This window comes from Scatophagus argus, chromosome 15 (genome assembly GCF_020382885.2).
Source record: "Scatophagus argus isolate fScaArg1 chromosome 15, fScaArg1.pri, whole genome shotgun sequence".
Lineage (NCBI taxonomy): Eukaryota > Metazoa > Chordata > Actinopteri > Scatophagidae > Scatophagus > Scatophagus argus.
In genome coordinates, this window is record NC_058507.1 from 20,187 (window position 1) to 40,160 (window position 19,974).

Genomic DNA, 19,974 nt, shown 5'->3' on the forward strand with positions numbered 1-19,974 from the left:
ACAAAAATTGATCATTTTTATTCATTTACCATAATAAATTAATACATTTAATCACTCCTGTTCACACAAATAAATAAAGCACTCCTTAATTCACGCCTAAATTTATAAATAAATAATTACAATTCCATTCCCATATGATTCGGGCCCTAATTCATTTTTCTGTGATTTGGATATATAAATGTAAAATTTATTACATTATTTTCCACTGACGGACCATTACATATTATTTGTTTGCAGGGGACTGATTTTGGGGACGGACCACAACATTATCGTCTGCCGTGATCACGGATGTTATGTCCATTAGATCGATCGGCTCATGTTTAAAATACGCTGCATATTACCTTCAGTGTATTTTTAGCACATGCTGCAGGTTACAGTCTGTGCCGGTTTATATATGACACATGTTGTAGGCAACGATCTGTGTCGATCTATTTTTAGCACATGCCGGTTGTGTTTACGGAACTGACGTTGGTTACTTCACGTCCATAATTACAGGGTGGTTGCCAATAGGAATCATGTCCCGAGATAGTTCTGGCCAAGATGGCGCTGTGAGCAGGTGGTTTTTCAACAGCGGAGGTCTGGCAACAGGGATTCTTGCAAAATTCAACCCTTTACACTGCAGTTTGTACAACCGAAGACTTTTACATGTCTCATTAAAGACATTATTTGAATTTATTTTTTGTAACAAACTGTTTACAACTGAAGTTTGAACTTCTACCAGTCTGCTCATACTGCTAGCTAAAATGACAACATGGGAACTGCTAGATATCGTCGCAGACATGGAAACTGATCTTGCCAAAGAATAAAGAACCATCAATGAAACTCACTCCTACGCTTGTAGGGCTATGTATGGAGAGGAATGTGAGTCCAGCCCAGGTATCCCAACTAAGACACAAGTGAACAAAAAGTTGAAGAAAGACTCCTCAGCTGTATCAATGGAACCAACCCTGCTTGAAGTGCAACACAACATAATTCAAATCCTTTCTGGCAAAATCAATGAAAGAGCTGACCAGCTTGAAAAAATGGCAAAGAAAAATTTGACAGATATTGCTTATATTGGTGACTCTCTGACTTCCATTCATAGAGATGTCATGGAATTGAAAAAACACAAGATGGAGATGCTTTGAAAAAGGAAAATATGAAGTTGAGAAAGAAGATAGCAGACCTAGAAGCAAGCGTCAACGAACAAGAAAGATACAGTGGGGGATGGTGTCTGCGTCTCTATGGGGTACGTGAAAATGCAACAGAGAATGTCAAAAAGAAAGTTCAAGAAATCTGCAGAGCAGTGATTCCAGACACAGAGAAGAATGAGGTAGTGGCAGCGGTCAACATTGCTCATTGACTCAGACGGCTGAAGACTGGAATAGACAAGAACGTGAAACCACGCCCGATCATCATACGCTTTGCATCCAGAACGGCAAGGGATCTTACATGGAAAAGTGCCAAAAAAAATGACTTTCTGAAAAATCTTCACTACAGCTTCAAGGAAGATCTCACCGCAGGTGACAGAGATGCAAGAAGCCGTCTGTGGCCGGCAGTGCAGAAGGCGAGAAAGGAGGGCAAAAGCGCTTACTTCAGTGAAGCCAGAGCCTTCATTGATGGAAAAGAATTTCACTTTGAGTAAGACTTAATGGTGAAACCCAATAAATTGTAGGTCATTCATACCGAGGTTGTTATCCTATACACTGTTATAACAGATCCCAGACCCAAAAATAATATCTCAACATATAACTAAATTCTATCAACAGCTATATTCTGCTGTTCCCTCTACATCTCCAATTCAGTCCTTTTTAGATAACATAGCAACAGAATCAGACAAAATCTCTAATGAGTTTAGAGATTGTTGTGATGTTGAAAACCTCTCTGCCTGAAATTGTTGAATGCATTAAATGTCTTAAAGAAAAAAAATCCCCTGGTAGTGATGGGCTAACAGAAGAATTTTATAAAATGTTTAGTTCCAAATTGCTCCTTTCTTATTAGCTGTATTTAAAGAATCTGTCTTAAAAGGTGAACTTCCAGCTACTCTCAAGCAAGGAATAATTACATTAATTCCAAAACCAAACAAAGATCACTTAAAAATAGAAAATTGGAGACCCATTAGTGTTCTTAATAATGATGCCCTGATTTTTGCTAAAAGGATGAAACAAGGATTAAATCAACTAATTGATGAATAGCAAACATGTTTTATGCAAAAGAGACACATAAGCAATAACATTCACTTGAGATTGGACATGATAGATTATGATTTCCTTATATCTGATGAAAGCTTTATCCTATTAATTGATTTTTACAAGGCATTTGATACGACTGAACATGAATATATTTTTAAAACCACAGCAAACACTTTATAATGGCTGTTCAAGCTCTGTCAAGTTACCATATGGCACCTCTGAAAGATTTAACATTCATCGCGGTATAAGACAAGGCTGTCCAGTCTCTCCTTTTTTGTTTTTGTTAATTACTCAAACAATGTCTACCCATATTAAAAAATCCCCTTTTCTTGGTATACAGGCAGTAGCAAAAGATTTCAAAATCTGTAAGCTAGCAGATGACACTGCAATCTTTTTAAGAAATCAAATCCAAATCTCAGAGGCTATAAGCCTGTATAAATCAGTTTAGTTGTGTTACAGGTTTAAAGATGAATTTAGATAAATCTGTATTATTTCCTTTAAAATCTTGCAATATATTGAATATTTGTGGTATCCCTGTTAAAGATAAAGTAACTTACCTCGGCATTATTATTTGTAAAAATGCTGAACAAAGATGCAAATTATACTATAATAGACCCAATTATTGCAAGAACTCAATCCAAACTCAATTCATGGTTAATGAGAGATATTTCTTTATATGGTAGAGTGCTTTTATGCAAAGCAGAGGGGATTTCATACGGTTATATTTGGAGGAAAAAAAACTCATTACCTCAAGAAAGATGTTATCAAAGGGAGCAGAGATGAAGGTGGTCTTGAAGTTTTAGATTTCACTGTTTTGAATAACACTTTTAAGATCAAATGGATTATTGAATTTTTAAAGAACCCCAATAGCATATGGAATTCTTTTCCAGCATACTTGTTCAATACTGTAGGTGGTATTGATTTTTTACTAAAATGTAACTTTTCAATTGAAAAGATCCCAATCAAAATGGCTAATTTACATAGACAAGCCTTTTTGACCTGGACATTAGTATATAAACATAATTTCAGCCCTCATAAATACTTTATCTGGAATAATAAAGATATTACATACAAAAATAAATCACTGATTTATCGCTCATGCTATGATAATGGAATCTTATTAATTGACCAATTAATACACAAAGATGGCATATTACTATCATACCTAGAATTTCTCCAAAAATTTCAATTACCAGTTTCTCCTAAGGAATATGCCATTGTCATGGATTCCCAGTTCCCAGTGGTGTAATTCAGTTCTTTAAACATTTTAATCTTGTGGAAGGAAACTTCCTTGCAGACGGGCCAATTTTTATTTTTTTTAGAAGGCACTGACATTAAAAAGAAACCATGCAGCAATCAACATATTAGGAATTCTTTAACATGTGTTACACTTTCTGCTGCTAAATTCTTTTGGTCTTCTATTATGAACGATAAACAGTGGAAAAAAGCATGTTGTGTTCTCAATAAATATTGCATCACTAACAAAGTAAAAGAGGTATCATTCAAGATTTTACACAGAATCTATCCTGTGAAAGAAGTAATGGAGAGATTTAAACTTAATTTGGACTACTCGTGTATTCTGCAATTCAGAAAAAGAAATTGTAATTCACCTGTTTTTTCATTGTGAACACACAAAGTTATTTTGGAGGAATATGACTGACTTTATCAATCAGAAAATGTGTACTAATGTACAGTTCGATCTATCCTGTATTATGCTATACTTTGTATCAAAGGATTTATCTAATAATGCATGCTATATAATTCAACTACTTGTAATTCTTGGTAAATTCCACATACATAGTCTAAGTGGACCTCATCAAAACCCTGCTTTCATCGTTTCATTGCTGAACTCAAACAATACTGCACCTCCATTGAATTTGTGAAGACCAACAAAGCAACAAGGACCTTTCAGACTTGAAAGAGCGAGCACTGCGGCTGTCTAGGCCCCTGGATTATTCTGTGTTCAGTAGCTTTTCTGCGCATGTTGTCATGCCTCTTGTTTGTAAATAAAACTTTCATTAAAAAAAAAAAAAAAATCACATCCTGAGATGGCGGACATGCTTCCACGAGAACAGACGTGAACTCACGCGGGATTCGCGTTCCTGCAGTCTTGCGTGATGGAGCACGAGCCGCCATTTTTCACTATGCATCCGGAGGAGAAATATGTCCATACAGTCCGGAGAATTTTCAGGTATTTTCTTGTATGTTTTTGTGCCTTAATTCTAATATTATAAATATGTAACAGCATGCTAGACCCGAGGAATACCGGGAGTAGTCAAAACGTTGTCGAGGCACGCTGCTTTTTGTGTTTTATTGCCGCGTTTTAAGCGGACATTTTTCATTTTGAGGAGAAGGCTCACTGGAGCATTACTTGTATGGACACTTGACAATTTTGCACTGTAAACCTTTTTTTACACAGAGTTTATTATTTTTTATGTATTTATTTTTAAAGTCATTTTTCCTTTCACGTTTTTTAAGGAAAGTGTTTTATGTTTAGTGCTCAATAAAAATTTATAGATATTGTGGACTACACATTTTTTTATGGGCATTGAAAATAAAAGAAGAAAAAAAACAAAAAAGAAAAATCCACAAGCACTACAAAAAAATAAATTAATTAATTAAAAAACACACACAAGCACGCTTACCTCATCACTCACCTGTGACATGGATGGCCAGTGGACTGTCGGACATGCAGGCAGACCCATCCAGGACAGCGAGTCCGTTTCCAGCGGGGGCCTGTGGGGATGGACAGTGCCTATCCTGCTCCCTACAGATGGAGGGGGCAGTTTTCCTCTTCCTCCCCCTAACCCTAATCTTGCCCTACCCTAACCCTTCATCCCAACTCCACGATCTTTTGTCACGGAGGAGATTTGTATCAGTGCCAAAGAAAAATAAAATTACTATTATTTTCAAAATACAAAATCGGACAAAAGACCATTTACTTTCCCTTCCAAATGGGAACCTGGAACTGGGAACTTAGATAATAGGGTAAAGAGGCTAATCCAACAGGACATGTGTAGCCTTAATTATTACACCCCGTTAAAAATACAACAAAATAATTATACATCCCGCCAGGAAGAAGGTAAAATTATCAGGTCACTCCAGAATAATTCTCATATTATCATAAAGCCAGCAGATAAGGGATCCAAAATTGGACAAACAGCACTACATTCATTTTTTCATAGTGTGTGTGTGTGTCTCTCTCTTTCTCTCTCTCTCCCTCGCAGCACTGTATCTAACGCGAATAAATGTAAGCAAAAAACTTTTCCCCACAAAAATGGTGACCGCAGCATACAATGCATTGCGAAATCATGTGCCCTTTTGAGCCCTATACTTTTATAGTGCTGTTTTTATATTTATAGCTAGTTTGCGTATTTCTTTATATGGGTTATTGGGCTTGTATCGGGACTAGTGAAACTAATTTCGTTCCACCTTATGTTTTTAACGTGTGAAATGACAATAAAGCTCCTTGAATATTTGAATCCTTGAATAAGACAGCTAAGGAAACTACAAAGCATAAAAACATTGAATTGGCAGTAGCTTCTAGTAAAACTGAAATAAAGGGCATTATAAAAAATAAAATGATGGAAAGATGGCAAAACAGACGAAAAGAAGAGAGGAAAGGACAATAATTTTATGGAATTCAAAAGAGAGTGGGAGAAGTGAGGAGTGAAGGGGTAATATCAACACTTAGGCTGGGACATACTCGCTTCATTAGTACATAATACAGAATGGAGAAACATGCTACAGGTACATGTGATTTTTGTGAACAGGAGGAAATGACAGAACATGTAATAATCCAGACTAAGAAGTATAAAGAGAGAAAAATAAAGTTAATTAAAAGTCTTAGGGTAGTAAAAGTTCAGTTTGCCCTCATAGACATTTTAAGGAAGAGCTCAGGAGACGTTTGTTATCAAATCCTATTACCCATTACATTATTTTATTTTTTCATCTTCATCCACACTCCACACCAGTTGGTGGCGGTAATACACCATAACGCTGTTTGCCAACCGCCAATAAACGGAAGAAGAAGAAGAAAAACGACGAAGAAGAAGAAGAAGAAGAAGAAGAAAGAAGGTGGTCTGCGAGTTCAGTCTCTTATTGCAAGATGGCAGAAGTAGAAGGTGAGTGAGCAGCATGTTCTTCTGAAAACATCGTAACTTTCACTAATCGGACAATTAAAACTGACGACGTAAGTGTGGTTAGAGAGCACAAACGCGATCCCTTACTGTTGTTTTTTTAAACTTCTCACGCATTTTGTCTGCTCTCGGTACCAAAACGCATTGAGAAAATAACGTAATTAAACGTGTGTGTATCGGTACGGTTACTGCGCTGTTGGCTTTGCGCGTTACTCTTGTTGATCCGCACACTGTGAAGGTCAGTTCGGCCTGTGTTTCGTGTACTGTCGAGTTGTAACGTGAGACAAACTGTCGGTTTTTCGGGCGGGGGGCCGCAGGACACGTGTGGAGGCTCAGATTTGAGCGGAATTTTACACACTAAAATAAATCGCCCATTAAGGTGTTAAAGTGATACTGCGGGACAGATAGATCATGTTGAACCAGCTGTCGGTTTGCACAAAAGTCAGACTATTTTACTTTTGAAGTAAACTCTGACCAGTTTCCGTATCGTGTTTGCCATGTGTGCAACATGTTCGTGTTTTCTCAGCTCGGACCGGCCTGTTAGCTCGAGTTAACCCGATGCTAACAACCACGTGGTGTGGGAGAGGCCACGTGGGCTGCCTCTAACGTCAGTATTTAAGTTTAAAGAAAGTGAGATGAACATCGTTAAAGAGTTTGGTCCAGACCTGCTCTAATTGCAGTTCAAGTGTCATGAGATAACTTTTGTTGTGAATTTGTGCCATATAAATAAATTGAAATGAACAAGAAGTAAAACCTCACCTTCAGTACTGGTGTCATTGTTGATTTTTTTTGTTTGTTTGTTTGTTTTTCTCACACCTTAATTACATTTCAGTCTAGTACTTTGTACAGTGATGATAAACACATTCTATTCTGAAATGCTAAATGTTTTCACTACGTGTCCACATTTCCTTCAGCAACACCTAACCTAACCCAATGCAGCAAGTGTATAATAGGATCATGTGCTCTGTTTACATGAAACAACTATTTGGGGATATTTCATCACCATAATTTAATATGTTTTAATTCAATGGCCTACGGTTTTCAATTAATCCATGTGATTTTTCCAACAGCATCAGTGAAAAAGAAGAAGAAGGTGAAGAAAGTCAGTGAAGAAGAAGTTGGGGTGAGTGTTAACTTTAACAAGCTGATGTTCAGTTTATTTTCCCCTGAAAGTAAAATTTTCCCTTTAATAGGAGATCCAGCAGAGCGGAGACTTTTTCATCAAACCAGAGTCTAAAGTCGCCTGTCTGGATACGTCACAGTGGCCGTTGTTACTGAAGGTAAAGCACCAGAATTTGTTCATCTTGATGAGATTATGTGATTTTTTTTTTTTATTTATATATTTATCAGTGAATCAGAAAACTGACATACTGGGAATTTAAACACTATAGTAGATAAAAATTAGTGTGTGTACTTAATCTCAAACACTGTGTACAAATGTAACTTTTAAGTTTTTAATTTCAGGAGTGTTGGTTTGTTGGTTCAGTCACCCAGTGGGTCTGCAGAGAAATAACATGCAGGCTCATCAATAGTTCTGATCTTCATCAGAGTGAGTTCTGAGCACTATATCCCACTGAAAGATACAAAAAGACCAGAGAACAGTTGAGCTTTTCTCTTTTCATGGTTGGCCTAAAAAGTAAAGAGAATTCCTCTTCATGATATTTGACTGATAAAACTGAAAATGGAAATGATCTTTTTTTTCACAGAGGAAGTCACAATTTGAACTGAATCTGTTTCTTCTTGGTTGGGGATCAATTAAATTTCTGGCTGTGTTTATGAAGTCTTCAGCATGTGACGTGATGAATCAGTTTATCCATTCTCTGAGCGGCCATCTTGTCAGTTGTTGTCTCGGCTCCCATTTTGGGGGCGGGGCATTTCTGCTGTGGTGCCGGCGTCATTCTGGCGTTCTGCTGGACAATGACCTGAAAACCACACGGAGAGCACAGCTTGACTCGACTGCTGCCGAGACGACTTCCTGTTCTGATCACATGGCAGACTATGAAAATAATCTCCGCGCTGTGACTTCTTGTTTCTCATTTTTTATGCAAGAAGTGAATGAACATCACAAACCCTCAATGAAGTAGTCTCATGTTTTATTTATTCTGCAGAACTTTGACAGACTGAACATCCGGACAGCTCATTACACTCCTCTACCAAATGGCAGCAACCCTCTGAAGAGAAACATCCAGGATTATGTCAGGTAACCTTCAGACTAATGCTATGCTAACATGTTAACAACAATCAGTATGGTGACAGGTAGCTGTCCAATTAATGCTGTGCTAACGTTGCTCTGAACAGAAACATCATATGTTAATTCTAGTTCCTGCTTCCTGACAGGTCAGGCTTCATCAACCTGGACAAACCAGCAAACCCTTCATCTCATGAGGTCGTAGCATGGATCAGGAGGATCCTGCGGGTAGAAAAGACGGGTCACAGCGGCACGCTGGATCCAAAGGTTACTGGCTGTCTGATTGTGTGTGTAGATCGAGCCACGCGATTGGTCAAGTCACAGCAGAGTGCCGGTATGCAGATGGACATTTCCTGTTTGTTTCTGTTAGGATTTGTGTAGCACCAAATGTCTCCACCCAGCTGGCAGGCGTGTGAGCACAGTAAAACCAAGCAGCCCCCCTCACTACTCTCTGTGTGTGTTGCAGGTAAAGAGTACGTGGGGATCGTTCGGCTGCACAATGCGATAGAGAGTGAACACACTTTGGCTCGGGTACGTCTGAGAACTTCCTGCTGAATTTTAAATGTAATGTGTTATTGGAGAACAAGCTTAGTTTTAATTTCATCCTATGTGAAATCAGAATAAAAGTGAGCTCCAGGAAGTTTTAGTCTTAACGCTGACTTCAGACTGGCAGCCTGAAATGCTTCACAGTAGATTTAGAGGATCAAGTGAACGCCGGGGTCCTGTGATTTCCTCAAGCAGCTTGATTCTGTTCAGTGCAAACAGACCTTCAGCTTAATTCCAAAGAAATACTAAAAGTAAAAATGTTTTTGGTCAGAAAACGATGATTGGGTATTTTCCTGAGATTGTTCAGCCTTAATCCTTGCTCTGATTGGCTGGCTGTGTGTTGGTCGTTTGACTTGCTCTGCAGGCGTTGGAGATGCTTACAGGCGCTCTGTTCCAGCGACCGCCGCTGATCGCCGCCGTCAAACGTCAGCTGAGAGTCCGAACAATCTATGAGAGCAAACTGATTGAATATGATCCAGAGAGGAGGCTGGGTAAGTTCATTGATCAATAATCGATACATCCCTGTTGACATTCATGTTTTGATCAGACGCTTGTTCAGACTGAAGCAAGAGCTGCCAGTTGATGAAACTGTCCACACTGAGAAGTCAAGGCATCGTGGTTGAATCGTGTTGTTGGGTCATGTTACTTTGTTGCAGGTATCTTCTGGGTGAGCTGTGAGGCAGGAACTTACATCAGGACCCTGTGTGTCCATCTGGGACTGATGCTCGGGGTTGGAGGTCAGATGCAGGAACTGAGAAGAGTCCGGTCGGGGGTACTGGGAGAAAAGGTCAGCATCACTCCCTGTACACTGGTGACCTCACATGCTGAGGTCAGATTCAAAGTGTTGAGTTCAGTCCTGCTGCTCAGTGCAGGTCTGTCAATTAAACTTTGGAACAGGAACTTGCAGCAGAGACACAGCTCACATCATCACTTTGGAGACTGGAGCCTCAGCGCTGCTGACATCAGAATGACATCTTTGTCGCTGCTGGCATCCTCATCGCATGTGTGATGTTACTGTCTTTGTTAGGACCACATGGTGACAATGCACGACGTCCTGGATGCTCAATGGCAGTTTGATCACAACAAAGATGAGTCATACCTGAGGAGGGTGATCTTCCCTCTAGAGAAGCTGCTGGTGTCTCACAAACGGCTGGTGATGAAGGACAGTGCTGTAAGTTTGTCTCGTCTGTAACGCTGTCTCGTCTGTCTGCTGGACGCTGAGTTAATGTTGCAGTCCACATACCTAAGTGACTCCACCTGTTGTGTCTCCAGGTGAATGCCATCTGTTATGGGGCAAAGATTATGCTGCCGGGAGTCCTCAGGTACGAAGACGGTATAGAGCTGAACCAGGAAATCGTCGTCGTAACGACCAAGGGCGAGGGCATTTGCACAGGTAAGACAAAGTGTGTGTGTGTATGTATACACAGGTGAGTGCTGCAGGTGAAGCCACATGATGAGCTGAGTAGAGTCAGTAGCTCTCTGGGCTGTGATGACCTCACATCTATCACCCTTTTCTGATGGCTTCACTGACAGTTTGGACAGTGAAATGAACACGTTTGGTGATCTGACTGATTAATGGTGCTGTTCCCCTCCAGCCGTTGCTCTGATGACTACAGCTGTGATCTCCACATGTGATCATGGCGTTGTGGCCAAGATTAAAAGGGTGATCATGGAGAGGGACACGTATCCCCGGAAATGGGGTCTAGGACCAAAGGTACACCAGATATTATCGATCACTTCTGATGAGTGAAAGTGAACATTTTCCTGTGAACTCTGTGTTGAAGTTTATTTATTTTTAGTTTTAGTTTTAACAAATTTGTTTCATGCTTCAGGCAAGTCAAAAGAAGATGATGATTCAGAAAGGACTCCTGGACAAACACGGGAAACCAAACGGCAGCACACCGGATGACTGGAAGAACCAGTACATCGACTACAGGTACACTTCACTTGAGGGGGTGGGACAGATACACAAGTGTGTCAGAAGTTCAGCAGGGTCTGAGGTAGGGTGCAGACAGTTATCTCTCAGTGAGCTGATGTGCTCTCTGAGGGAGTCAGTCTGCTACAGAAACTTCAGGTGCAAGCTTCTTCAGTCTGCTGTCTGCTGAGCTGCAGCTCACCTGAAAACAGTGATGTCATCAGCTTGAGCTGTGAGATCACACAAGTTCAGTTTAAATGTCGAGATAAAACATCTTTTAAAAAAAAAAGAAAACAAAAAGCAAAACACCGGATTTTAAAAAAATGTTTGTTTGTTTGACAGCATCTCAAAGACGACAGAAGAATCTTGTGAGTCTTCAGCAAAGGTAAACTCACTTAATTGACAGCCAATCATGTGACAGGTTTAAATACTGTTAACTCTGACTGACTGCAGTTACCTATGGTTACGTCGTGGGTTACAGATGTGTTTTTTTATTGAATTTGCTGGCATCACCACCATTTAAAAGGTGTTAGCTGTCGCCCAATTGGGTGGACCTACCTGACGGCAGGTACAGACTTTTGTGTTCATTTTGTTTTCACTGAGAGCCTTTCTGAACTTTGACCTCTGCAGAGGAAGAGAGAAGTGACAGATAGTGATGGTGAAGCTGTGACAACCAGCATGCTATCTGCAGAGGATGTGAAGAAAGAAAAGAAGAAGAAAAAGAAAGAAAAAAGAGCAAAACTGGAGGAGGCAGAGCCTGAGCAAGAAGGGGTGGAGCCTGAGACAGAGGTAAGTTTAATTTAACCCTCCTGTGATGTTATGGGTGACCTGTTACAAAACAGGAGGGACATACACACATATATATACACATATATATACACACATATATATATATATATGTTATTTATTTATTTTATTTGTTAAATATTAGCTGTCTGTGTGGCTGATGACCTGTCAAGGTTTATTAAACAGAAAATTTACATCGGGTTGCTTTTAGCACTTGACAGGTGTTCATTTCAGGGTTTGGAGGTATGACATCAAAGCCTGCTGTCCCTCAGCAGGTGGTCAGAATCCACACCTGAGGACACAATCGAACTCTGCATGCCATCCACCCCTCATCAATATTTTTATCCTGCAGGTTGTTCAAAGTGCCAAGAAAAAGAAAAAGAAGAAACAGAAAGATGACAATGTGTCAGAGTGACCACAGGAACAAAGTGATGGACTCCCCCCACTGCCACACCTGTCTGAATGCAACAATATACAACAATAGACTGCATGAATGTGGGAAGTTTTTGGTTTTTATATAAATGTTTTCTGCTGTAAATACCTAAACAAGTAAACCTGTTTGTAATTTCAAAATAAAGGTTTGTTTTCTGTATTTGTCATCTTCCGTGTGCTGATGGAAGGATTTCAGGCTGATAAGGCGCTTACGTATTTCAAATGTATAAAATTAGCCGTGGCTGAGGGTGACAGTCGACAGCGTCTGGACCGCCGCCGTATGAGCTACAGCAAAACCAAGTAAACTTCACTTTAGAAATGCTCGGGTCAAGTTTTGAAGGACATGATGTACGACCTGGGGCAGTCGTGGATCAGCGGTTAGGGTGTCGGACCCGTAACCGGTGGATCGCTGGTTCGATCCCCCCCGTTCGGTCCCCGGGCGCTGAACGCGGTCGCCCACTGCCCCGGGTTTGCTGTGTGTGTGTGCACGTCACTTGGGTGGGTTAAATGCAGAGCACGAATTTCGTTGGAGTGAGTTCCCTCCAATGACGAAATATGTCACTTTCACTTTGATCTTTCATCATCAGCTGAAACTAAAATAATTCTTTTATTATTCTTTTGTACTTTATTTACAGCTACATTAGGTTTCTGAACAGGACACAAATATTAATTTAAATTAGAGTCTTAAAATTGGAATGAGCCTGTCAAACAAACCATGTTGATTTGTTGAATCATGATTTCCTCCAGGTTGGACTTGGCTGGGACATATTTGCGTTCTTGATACCTTGACAGACATACAGATTTTCAGACTGCAGGTTTGTCACACCTTCTGGGACATGAGTGAAAGACATCCCATCAGTTGGACAAGAAGCAGCTTTGACAAGTTGAATTAAATTGGTCTCAGTTCTGTATTAGTTATTAATACTAATCCGGTTGTACACTTTGTAGTTCAATCTGACAGGATTTATTTTAAAACACTTAAGATTTTGACTGAAATTGAATTAGTCTGAATATTAAACAAAATTCAACTTGCAAAAACTTTTGAAGCTGTAGCATGTGGTTTGCTTTTGTTTAAACTGAATATTTTGCTTCATGTTAAAACAACCCACAGTCAGAGAGCCTGATGTCTGTCTCTCTGTCTGGCCGTCCACATTGAGCCGGGGTCTGCTTTGAGGTTTCTGCCTGTTAAAAGGCAGTGTTTCCTCTCCACTGTCACAAAGTGCTTGCTGATGGGGGAATGTTGGCTTCTCTGTATTAAAGAATTTAATGAAAGAGTTTGGTCTTGACCTGCTCTAATTGGAAAGTGTCATGAGATAACTGTTGGAAAGGAAAGGAAAGGAAAGTGACATATCTTGTCATTGGAGGGAACTCACTCCAACGAAATTTGTTGTTGTGATTTGGCGCCATATAAATATATTAAATTATTACTGAGTTGCTATTTTTACACAAAGGTACGTATGGAGACTTTTGGAAAATCATGCTGCACATGATCTCCCTGAGCTGCAGTTAGAAATTGCTGGTTATTGCTGGCACTAATCTGTGTGGCCACACCTCTTTAGATGTCAGCCATTTTGAATTTTATTTATACACAGAAATTAATTCAGCAATAGTTTGTTTTAACTGTCATAACTCCATGTTACTGTAAGTAGCCTATCACATTAAAGCTTCATTTGGATTTACTTTGTCAGTAAAAGCTGCTGATTTGATGAAGATGATACTTGAGCACCGTTACCCATCATGCAGCAGTGATGGCAGCTGATATTTAATTCTTTTACAAGAACAAACTGTTGGTGTGATGTCACAGCAGGTGTTGTGCCCACGCGCAGTCTGATTGGTTAGACACATTGGCATGTGAGCGGTTCTCTGTGTGAGCTGGTGATAACTCGCACTCTGTGATTGGTCAGTTTCTGCAGGTCAGAGATCAGCTGTAGTAGACGAGGACTCGGCTCGTACATGATCCAGTTTGGGTTGCTTGGATCTGGTCTGAAGTACGGATCCAGAACCTCCAGAGTGTCAAGCTGCTGCAGCTGCTGCAGACACAGGAAGTCACCGTCTGACACATGATGGTGTCTGAAACACAACAAACATGGTTACTATGGAATAGAGTGTTTCATCCATGCTAGTTTTATGTGAGTTTTAATCCATTTTAAACTAGTTTCTCCTGAAAGTTAATTTTCTGGCAATTTGGATTGAAAACCAGTTATTGATCCAGTTATTGATAATTGATTATGAGGAATCTCCTTATTTCATCAGAGGTTACTTTACTGGTAATTTCTACAAGTCAGAGTTGACAATTCATGAAAGTATGATACATGCACTGAAGAAAGGTCTTCAGGTGTCAGTAACTCACCTGATTCGGAGTGTTTTCAGGTGAGGGAACAGATGTGGGAGGTGTCTGACCAGGCTAGAGGAGGAGCCCCAGGGCTCTAGGTGCAGGTGTTCCAGGTGAGGGGCTCTATGTGATACAACCTGCAGATCTTCAGGCTGTAGATCCACACAGAGGGTCAGACTGAGAAGGGAGGATGGCAGGAAGTCAGCATACACTGCCAGAGGATGGCCACCTATTGGACATTGTGAGGTCATCAACACACCTCTGGACAAACATTCACAGGTGCTTCACAGCAACACAAACACAAAAGATCCTGAAGGTAATGAATGAGTTACTGCGCAAATTGGACTCAAAATGAAAACTATAAAAGAAATAACTGTGAAAACAGTAGAAATACAAGTGGAAGATGATGCTCACCATGCACACTGAGACTGCGGAGCTGCGGGAGTGAAGTCAGCCATGTTTGCAGGTGACAGGTGGGTCCGGGTACAGAGTACAGGTGGAAGATTGACAGGCTTTGGAGGTGGGACAAAGGCTGCAGAACTTCCTTTGTCACCAAGGCATCGTAGTTCAACAACTGTAGGTCAGAGAGCTGCAGAGCTCCACTGCCTGCCGGAAAACATACCTGTTGTCACACCTGTTAGTGAATATTTTATTTTTATCATAAAACTCTCTTTTTTGCTACTCCAGACTTTATCTGAGTACAAACTGCTGATGTTTAATAGCACCATCTGTGCAGTTTCTACCTGGATACCACACGTCATGACGTGTGACACTGAGCAGTTTGACTTGTTAACTGACTGTCACGTTGCTAAACCTTCATTAGATTCCAATTAGTATTCACAGTGAATCACTGAGGGTTTAACAACCTACAAAGTTAATAATATGCTGAAACTCTGAACGTGACATCCTCTGGGTAGATGTGCAGGAGTTACCACGTAATGGAGCCTGGTTACACATACCTCATTAACTAATTTACCTGTGCTCATTTACTGTTTTAAAGGACTTCTATCGCTCTGTTTCCCGTGCTGCCTTGGGACTCTCTGACCACTGCATGGTCCATCTCATCCCAACCTACAGGCAGAAGTTAAAATCAGCAAAGCCTGTAGTGAGGACAATTAAGAGATGGACAGCTGAGTCAAAGCTGGAGTTACAGGCCTGCTTTGACTGCACCGACTGAAGTGTCTTCAAGGCTGCAGCCACAGACCTGGATTAACTGACTGACACTGTGACATCCTGCATCAGTTTTTGTGAGGACTCTTGCGTGCAGACCAAAACCTTCTGCACATACAACAACAATAAACCATGGTTCACCTACAAACTCAGGAAGCTGCGCCAGGCTAAAGAGGAGGCCCACAGAAGTGGGGACAGGGCCCTGTACAAACAGGCCAGGAACACACTGACGAGGGAGATCAGAGCTACAAAGAGGTGCTACTCTGAGAAGCTGAAAAACAAAACAACCCTACTTGAGGAGGACTAAGGCTCCAGTGACCCCTATCAACATCAAAGGGGCCACTGTGGAGGTGGTGGAGGAGTACAAATACCTGGGGGTGTACTTAGACCACAAACTAGACTGGTGCAAGAACGTGGACATGGTCTACAGAAAGGGCCAGAGCCGCCTCTACTTTCTGAGGCGGCTGAGGTCCTTCAACATCTGCAGGACGATGCTGAGGATGTTCTATGAGTCGGTGGTGTCCAGTGCCATCACATATGCTGCTGCCTGCTGGGGCAGCTGCCTGAGGGTGAGGGACACTAACAGACTCAATAGAATCATCAAGAAGGCCACCATGTTGTGGGAGAGGAACTGGACTCTCTGACAGTGGTGTCTGAGAGGAGGATGTTGTCCAAAATAAGGACGATACTGGACTTTCCCTCTCACCCTCTCCACAATGTGCTGATCAGCTACAGGAGCTCGTTCAGCCACAGACTCTGACTCCCATGATGCACCACAGAGTCGACACAGGAAATCATTCCTGCCTGTCGCCATCAAACTGCTAAACTCTGCACTGTGAGGGACACACATACTTTATATATACAATGTATATATTGGTTTTTTACACATGTACATGCCTGTTTTTTTAAATTTTCTTTAAAAATTTGAACACATTTGTAAATACCTGTACTTTGAGATTTTAGTTTTTGTTTATTCTATTTTTATTGCTTATCCTATTTTTATACTCCTCATTTTTCACCTTTCTTGGTCGGGAATACTGCAAGTGCAATGTCTGTAAGAACAAGAATTTCCCTTCAGAGATAAATAAAGGAATTCTGATTCTGATTCTGAAGTGTCTGAGAGACATCACCAACTACAGGAGCCCATCCCCCCACCCTGTGGGTAACAAGGTACTGGCAGAGGAGCTGAACAGCTTCTACTGCCGGTTTTCACACCCTCCACCCACCTCATCCACAACACTCAACCTCTGTGCCATACCTGACCCCTGACCCCCTCCCCCCTCAACTCAGACCTCCTACCAGCACTGAAGGTCAATATGGAGGAGGTGCATCGGCTCTTCCAGAAGCAGAAGACCAGGAAGGCTCCAGGACCTGATGGAGTGTCCCCCTCCTGCCTCAGAATCTGCGCTGACCAGCTGGCACCCATCTTCACCCAGATCTTCAACAGATCTCTGGAGCTCAGTGAAGTACCCTCCTGCTTCAAACGTTCCACCATCATCCCAGTCCCCAAAAAAACCACCATCACGGGGTTGATAGACTACAGACCCGTCGCCCTGACGTCTGTGGTCATGAAATCTTTCGAGAGGTTGGTGCTGAACCATCACAGGCCCCCGGCTTGACCCCCTGCAGTTTGCCTACCAGGCAAACCGGTCGGTGGATGACGCAGTCAACATGGGACGGCACCTTGACACCCCAGGGACATATGCCAGAATCCTGTTTGTGGACTTCAGCTCTGCGTTCAACACCATCATTCCAGAAATCCTCCACCAGAAGCTCTCAGAGCTCACAGTGCCGGCCTCCACCTCTCAGTGGATCTACAACTTCCTGACTGACAGGAGGCAGCAGGTGAGGCTGGGGAGCATCACCTTCGGCATCAGGTCCATCAGTACCGGCGCCCCCCAGCGGTGTGTTCTTTCCCCGCTGCTCTTCTCCCTATACACAAACGACTGCTCCTCATGGGACCCGTCCGTTAAACTACTTAAGTTTGCGGACGACACAACAGTAGTTGGCCTTATCAGGGAGGGTGATGAGGCTGCCTACAGACGTGAAGTAGACCAGCTGGTGCTCTGGTGTGGTCGGAACAACCTGGAGCTTAACCTGCTCAAGACTGTGGAGATGACAGTGGACTTTAGAAGGAACCCACCCACCTTACCCCCCCCACCATCCTCAACAACACAGTTAAGTTCCTGGGAACTAAAATCACCCAGGATCTCAAGTGGAAGTCCCATGTAGACCTCATCAGGAAGAAACAACTGTTTGATCTGCTTCCTTCTGGCTTCCCTTCCCCCTTTTGTATGGTGCACAGGAGAGAGAAAAATTCCGGAGTCAAATTCCTTGTATGGTCACACGTACTTGGCAAATAAAGCTGATTCTAATTCTGATTCTTACCTGTGAGGTGGGCAGGTCTGAAGAAGTCATGTGATAGCATCTTGTAGGTGATCATAGTCCAGGACAGGTGTTTCAGTTTGGTCAGGTGAGTCAAGATGCCACTGAGCGTCGGAACTCTCAGGCTGCCATCGTGATGCAGCAGCAGTGAGGTGAGACGAGTCAGGTGACTGACAGCCGCCAACAGTTGAGAGGCAGTACAGGTGATCTGCACATTACAGAGGCTCAACTGCGTCAGCTGATGACTCAGAGGAAACAGGAAGTTGCCGTTCTTTAACGGTACGGAACAGTTAGTGATGGACAGTTGACACAGCCAGTGGAACAGTTTCAGCTCATCAACGCTCCCTTCCATCCAGTGGTCTAGTTGCAGTGCATCAAGAGCAGGAAGCCAGTTGGAGAGCTGCTTCAGGTGTTTCCTCTTACCTGAACGCACTGACACACTGCCCACGTGCCTCTGAGCCAGACTGTGCCAGAAAGGCCTGTTGTACCGAGAGAAGTTTCGCAGCACCACACTAAAGCCTCGCCAGAGGGGGCGGGACTTATCCAACAGGTGTTTGAAGTGTGAACAGGTGCAGCGCACGCTCAGTTTGTCTCGCCAGGACAGGAAGCTGAACACTTGCAGCCACAGCTCACCAGGAAGCTGCAGCGCTGACATCACACCACAACTGCTGAGGTCAGACAGTATGGACTGATTATTACTGATGTCTGAGTCAGGAGGAAAACGTAGTGCTGACATCACTACGCCCTGAACACGACAACAACACGTTAACAACAAAGTAACAGTGCGGTCTGACAGATCGGCTGTATCAGTTATTGCTTCTGCGATTTGATCGCTCCTCGCCTCTTCTTCTGCGGCTGCCACTTCCGAACGTGTCAGTGAACAGAGGTTGTGCGTGAGCAATAAGAGGTCTTACTCTGACAGTTTCTTCTGAACTAAGGACCCACGTTAAAACTGCTTGAGCATAAGCACATTTTTCTACTTTGATGTTATGTCATCAATATTTTGGACTCATTCTGTTTACACCACTATTATATTTTATTTGTCCCCACAAAACAATCACATAAACGTAAACCGATTTAAATAGAAAATATGAAAAACGCAAGTTAAAATAGTTTAAGGGTTAGTTAAACTGTGGATAAACGCATAAAAGAGAGTTTTATATGTTTTTTATCGGTTTTTGTTGGAATGAATGTCACAAAATCGTTTAAACAAACTAGGAACATTTGATAAACTCAAACGCATAGTGCAGTATTGTTAACACTTGCTGTGTTGGGGCAGTCGTGGATCAGCAGTTAGGGTGTCGGACCTGTAACCGGTGGATCGCTGGTTCAATTCCCCGTACCGGTGTCCATGGCTGAGGTACCCTTGAGCACAGTACCTAACCCCCACTGCCCCGGGTTTGCTGTGTGTGTGTGTGTGTGCACGTCACTTGGGTGGGTTAAATGCAGAGCACGAATTTCGTTGGAGTGAGTTCCCTCCAATGACAAAATATGTCACTTTCATCTTTCATCTTTCTTTATGTGTGTGAGAGAGATTTTCTGTAAATGCGTAAGACATAAATATTAAAAGAACAAATAATTACAATAATAACCACAAACTTAGTTACAACAGGTGATTCCACATTCAAGCAAGCAAAATCATTTCAGTCACTTGGATTGAGAATAAACACACACTCGTTTCATCATCACAACGCAGCACCAGAACCTGCACACTCAAAGTTCCACCGTTTGTCCGCCTTTCTCTGCAGCTGGATGAATCGCAGTGTGTGTTCAGAGCGCAGCGTGTCTCCAGTGAATTTCATCAGAACGGTTCAAAGTCCACACAAACTACAGAGTGAGACCTCCCATCATAAAACATCCCGTCCGTGTGCTGACGTCACTGTCAGTAAACGAGCCTCAGCCTGACAAAT

The 19,974-nt window shown here is 42.0% G+C and overlaps 2 protein-coding genes and 1 non-coding gene across 3 annotated transcripts; 2 read left to right on the plus strand and 1 right to left on the minus strand.

The window, feature by feature from the left end:
• Nucleotides 1–6,205: 6,205 nt before the first annotated feature.
• Nucleotides 6,206–12,337, plus strand: dkc1 (dyskeratosis congenita 1, dyskerin). The gene is made up of 15 exons (XM_046412650.1): nt 6,206–6,295; nt 7,381–7,433; nt 7,504–7,590; nt 8,419–8,510; nt 8,648–8,832; nt 8,965–9,029; nt 9,409–9,535; nt 9,701–9,831; nt 10,072–10,215; nt 10,317–10,437; nt 10,640–10,758; nt 10,877–10,980; nt 11,302–11,344; nt 11,590–11,748; nt 12,098–12,337. The coding sequence occupies exons 1-15, from the start codon at nt 6,280–6,282 to the stop codon at nt 12,158–12,160; spliced, it is 1,509 nt and encodes a 502-aa protein (XP_046268606.1). The 5' UTR covers nt 6,206–6,279; the 3' UTR covers nt 12,161–12,337.
• LOC124072547 lies at nt 10,490–10,567 on the plus strand. Its single transcript, XR_006845536.1, has one exon. It is a non-coding gene; the product is annotated as a small nucleolar RNA SNORD83 (small nucleolar RNA).
• A 1,231-nt stretch (nt 12,338–13,568) lies between the features above and the next one.
• LOC124071769 lies at nt 13,569–19,287 on the minus strand. The gene is made up of 4 exons (XM_046412651.1): nt 18,068–19,287; nt 14,924–15,115; nt 14,528–14,738; nt 13,569–14,247 (listed from the first exon to the last, which is right to left on the minus strand). Exons 1-4 carry the CDS (start codon nt 18,798–18,800, stop codon nt 14,013–14,015), a joined length of 1,371 nt encoding a protein of 456 aa, XP_046268607.1. The 5' UTR covers nt 18,801–19,287; the 3' UTR covers nt 13,569–14,012.
• Between the last annotated feature and the right edge of the window lie 687 nt (nt 19,288–19,974).

Bases quoted from the DNA above. Each gene is read 5' to 3' on its own strand.
- dkc1 (XM_046412650.1), top strand. The intron at 7,591-8,418 runs GTAAAGCACCAG...TTTATTCTGCAG, and splicing joins AGTGGCCGTTGTTACTGAAG to AACTTTGACAGACTGAACAT. The intron at 11,345-11,589 runs GTAAACTCACTT...TGACCTCTGCAG, and splicing joins CTTGTGAGTCTTCAGCAAAG to AGGAAGAGAGAAGTGACAGA.
- LOC124071769 (XM_046412651.1), bottom strand. From the start codon at position 18,800: ATGTCAGCACTACGTTTTCCTCCTGACTCAGACATCAGTAATAATCAG. The intron at 15,116-18,067 runs GTAAGAATCAGA...GTTTTCCGGCAG, and splicing joins CAGACCTGCCCACCTCACAG to GCAGTGGAGCTCTGCAGCTC. The intron at 14,739-14,923 runs GTGAGCATCATC...AATGTCCAATAG, and splicing joins CCGCAGTCTCAGTGTGCATG to GTGGCCATCCTCTGGCAGTG.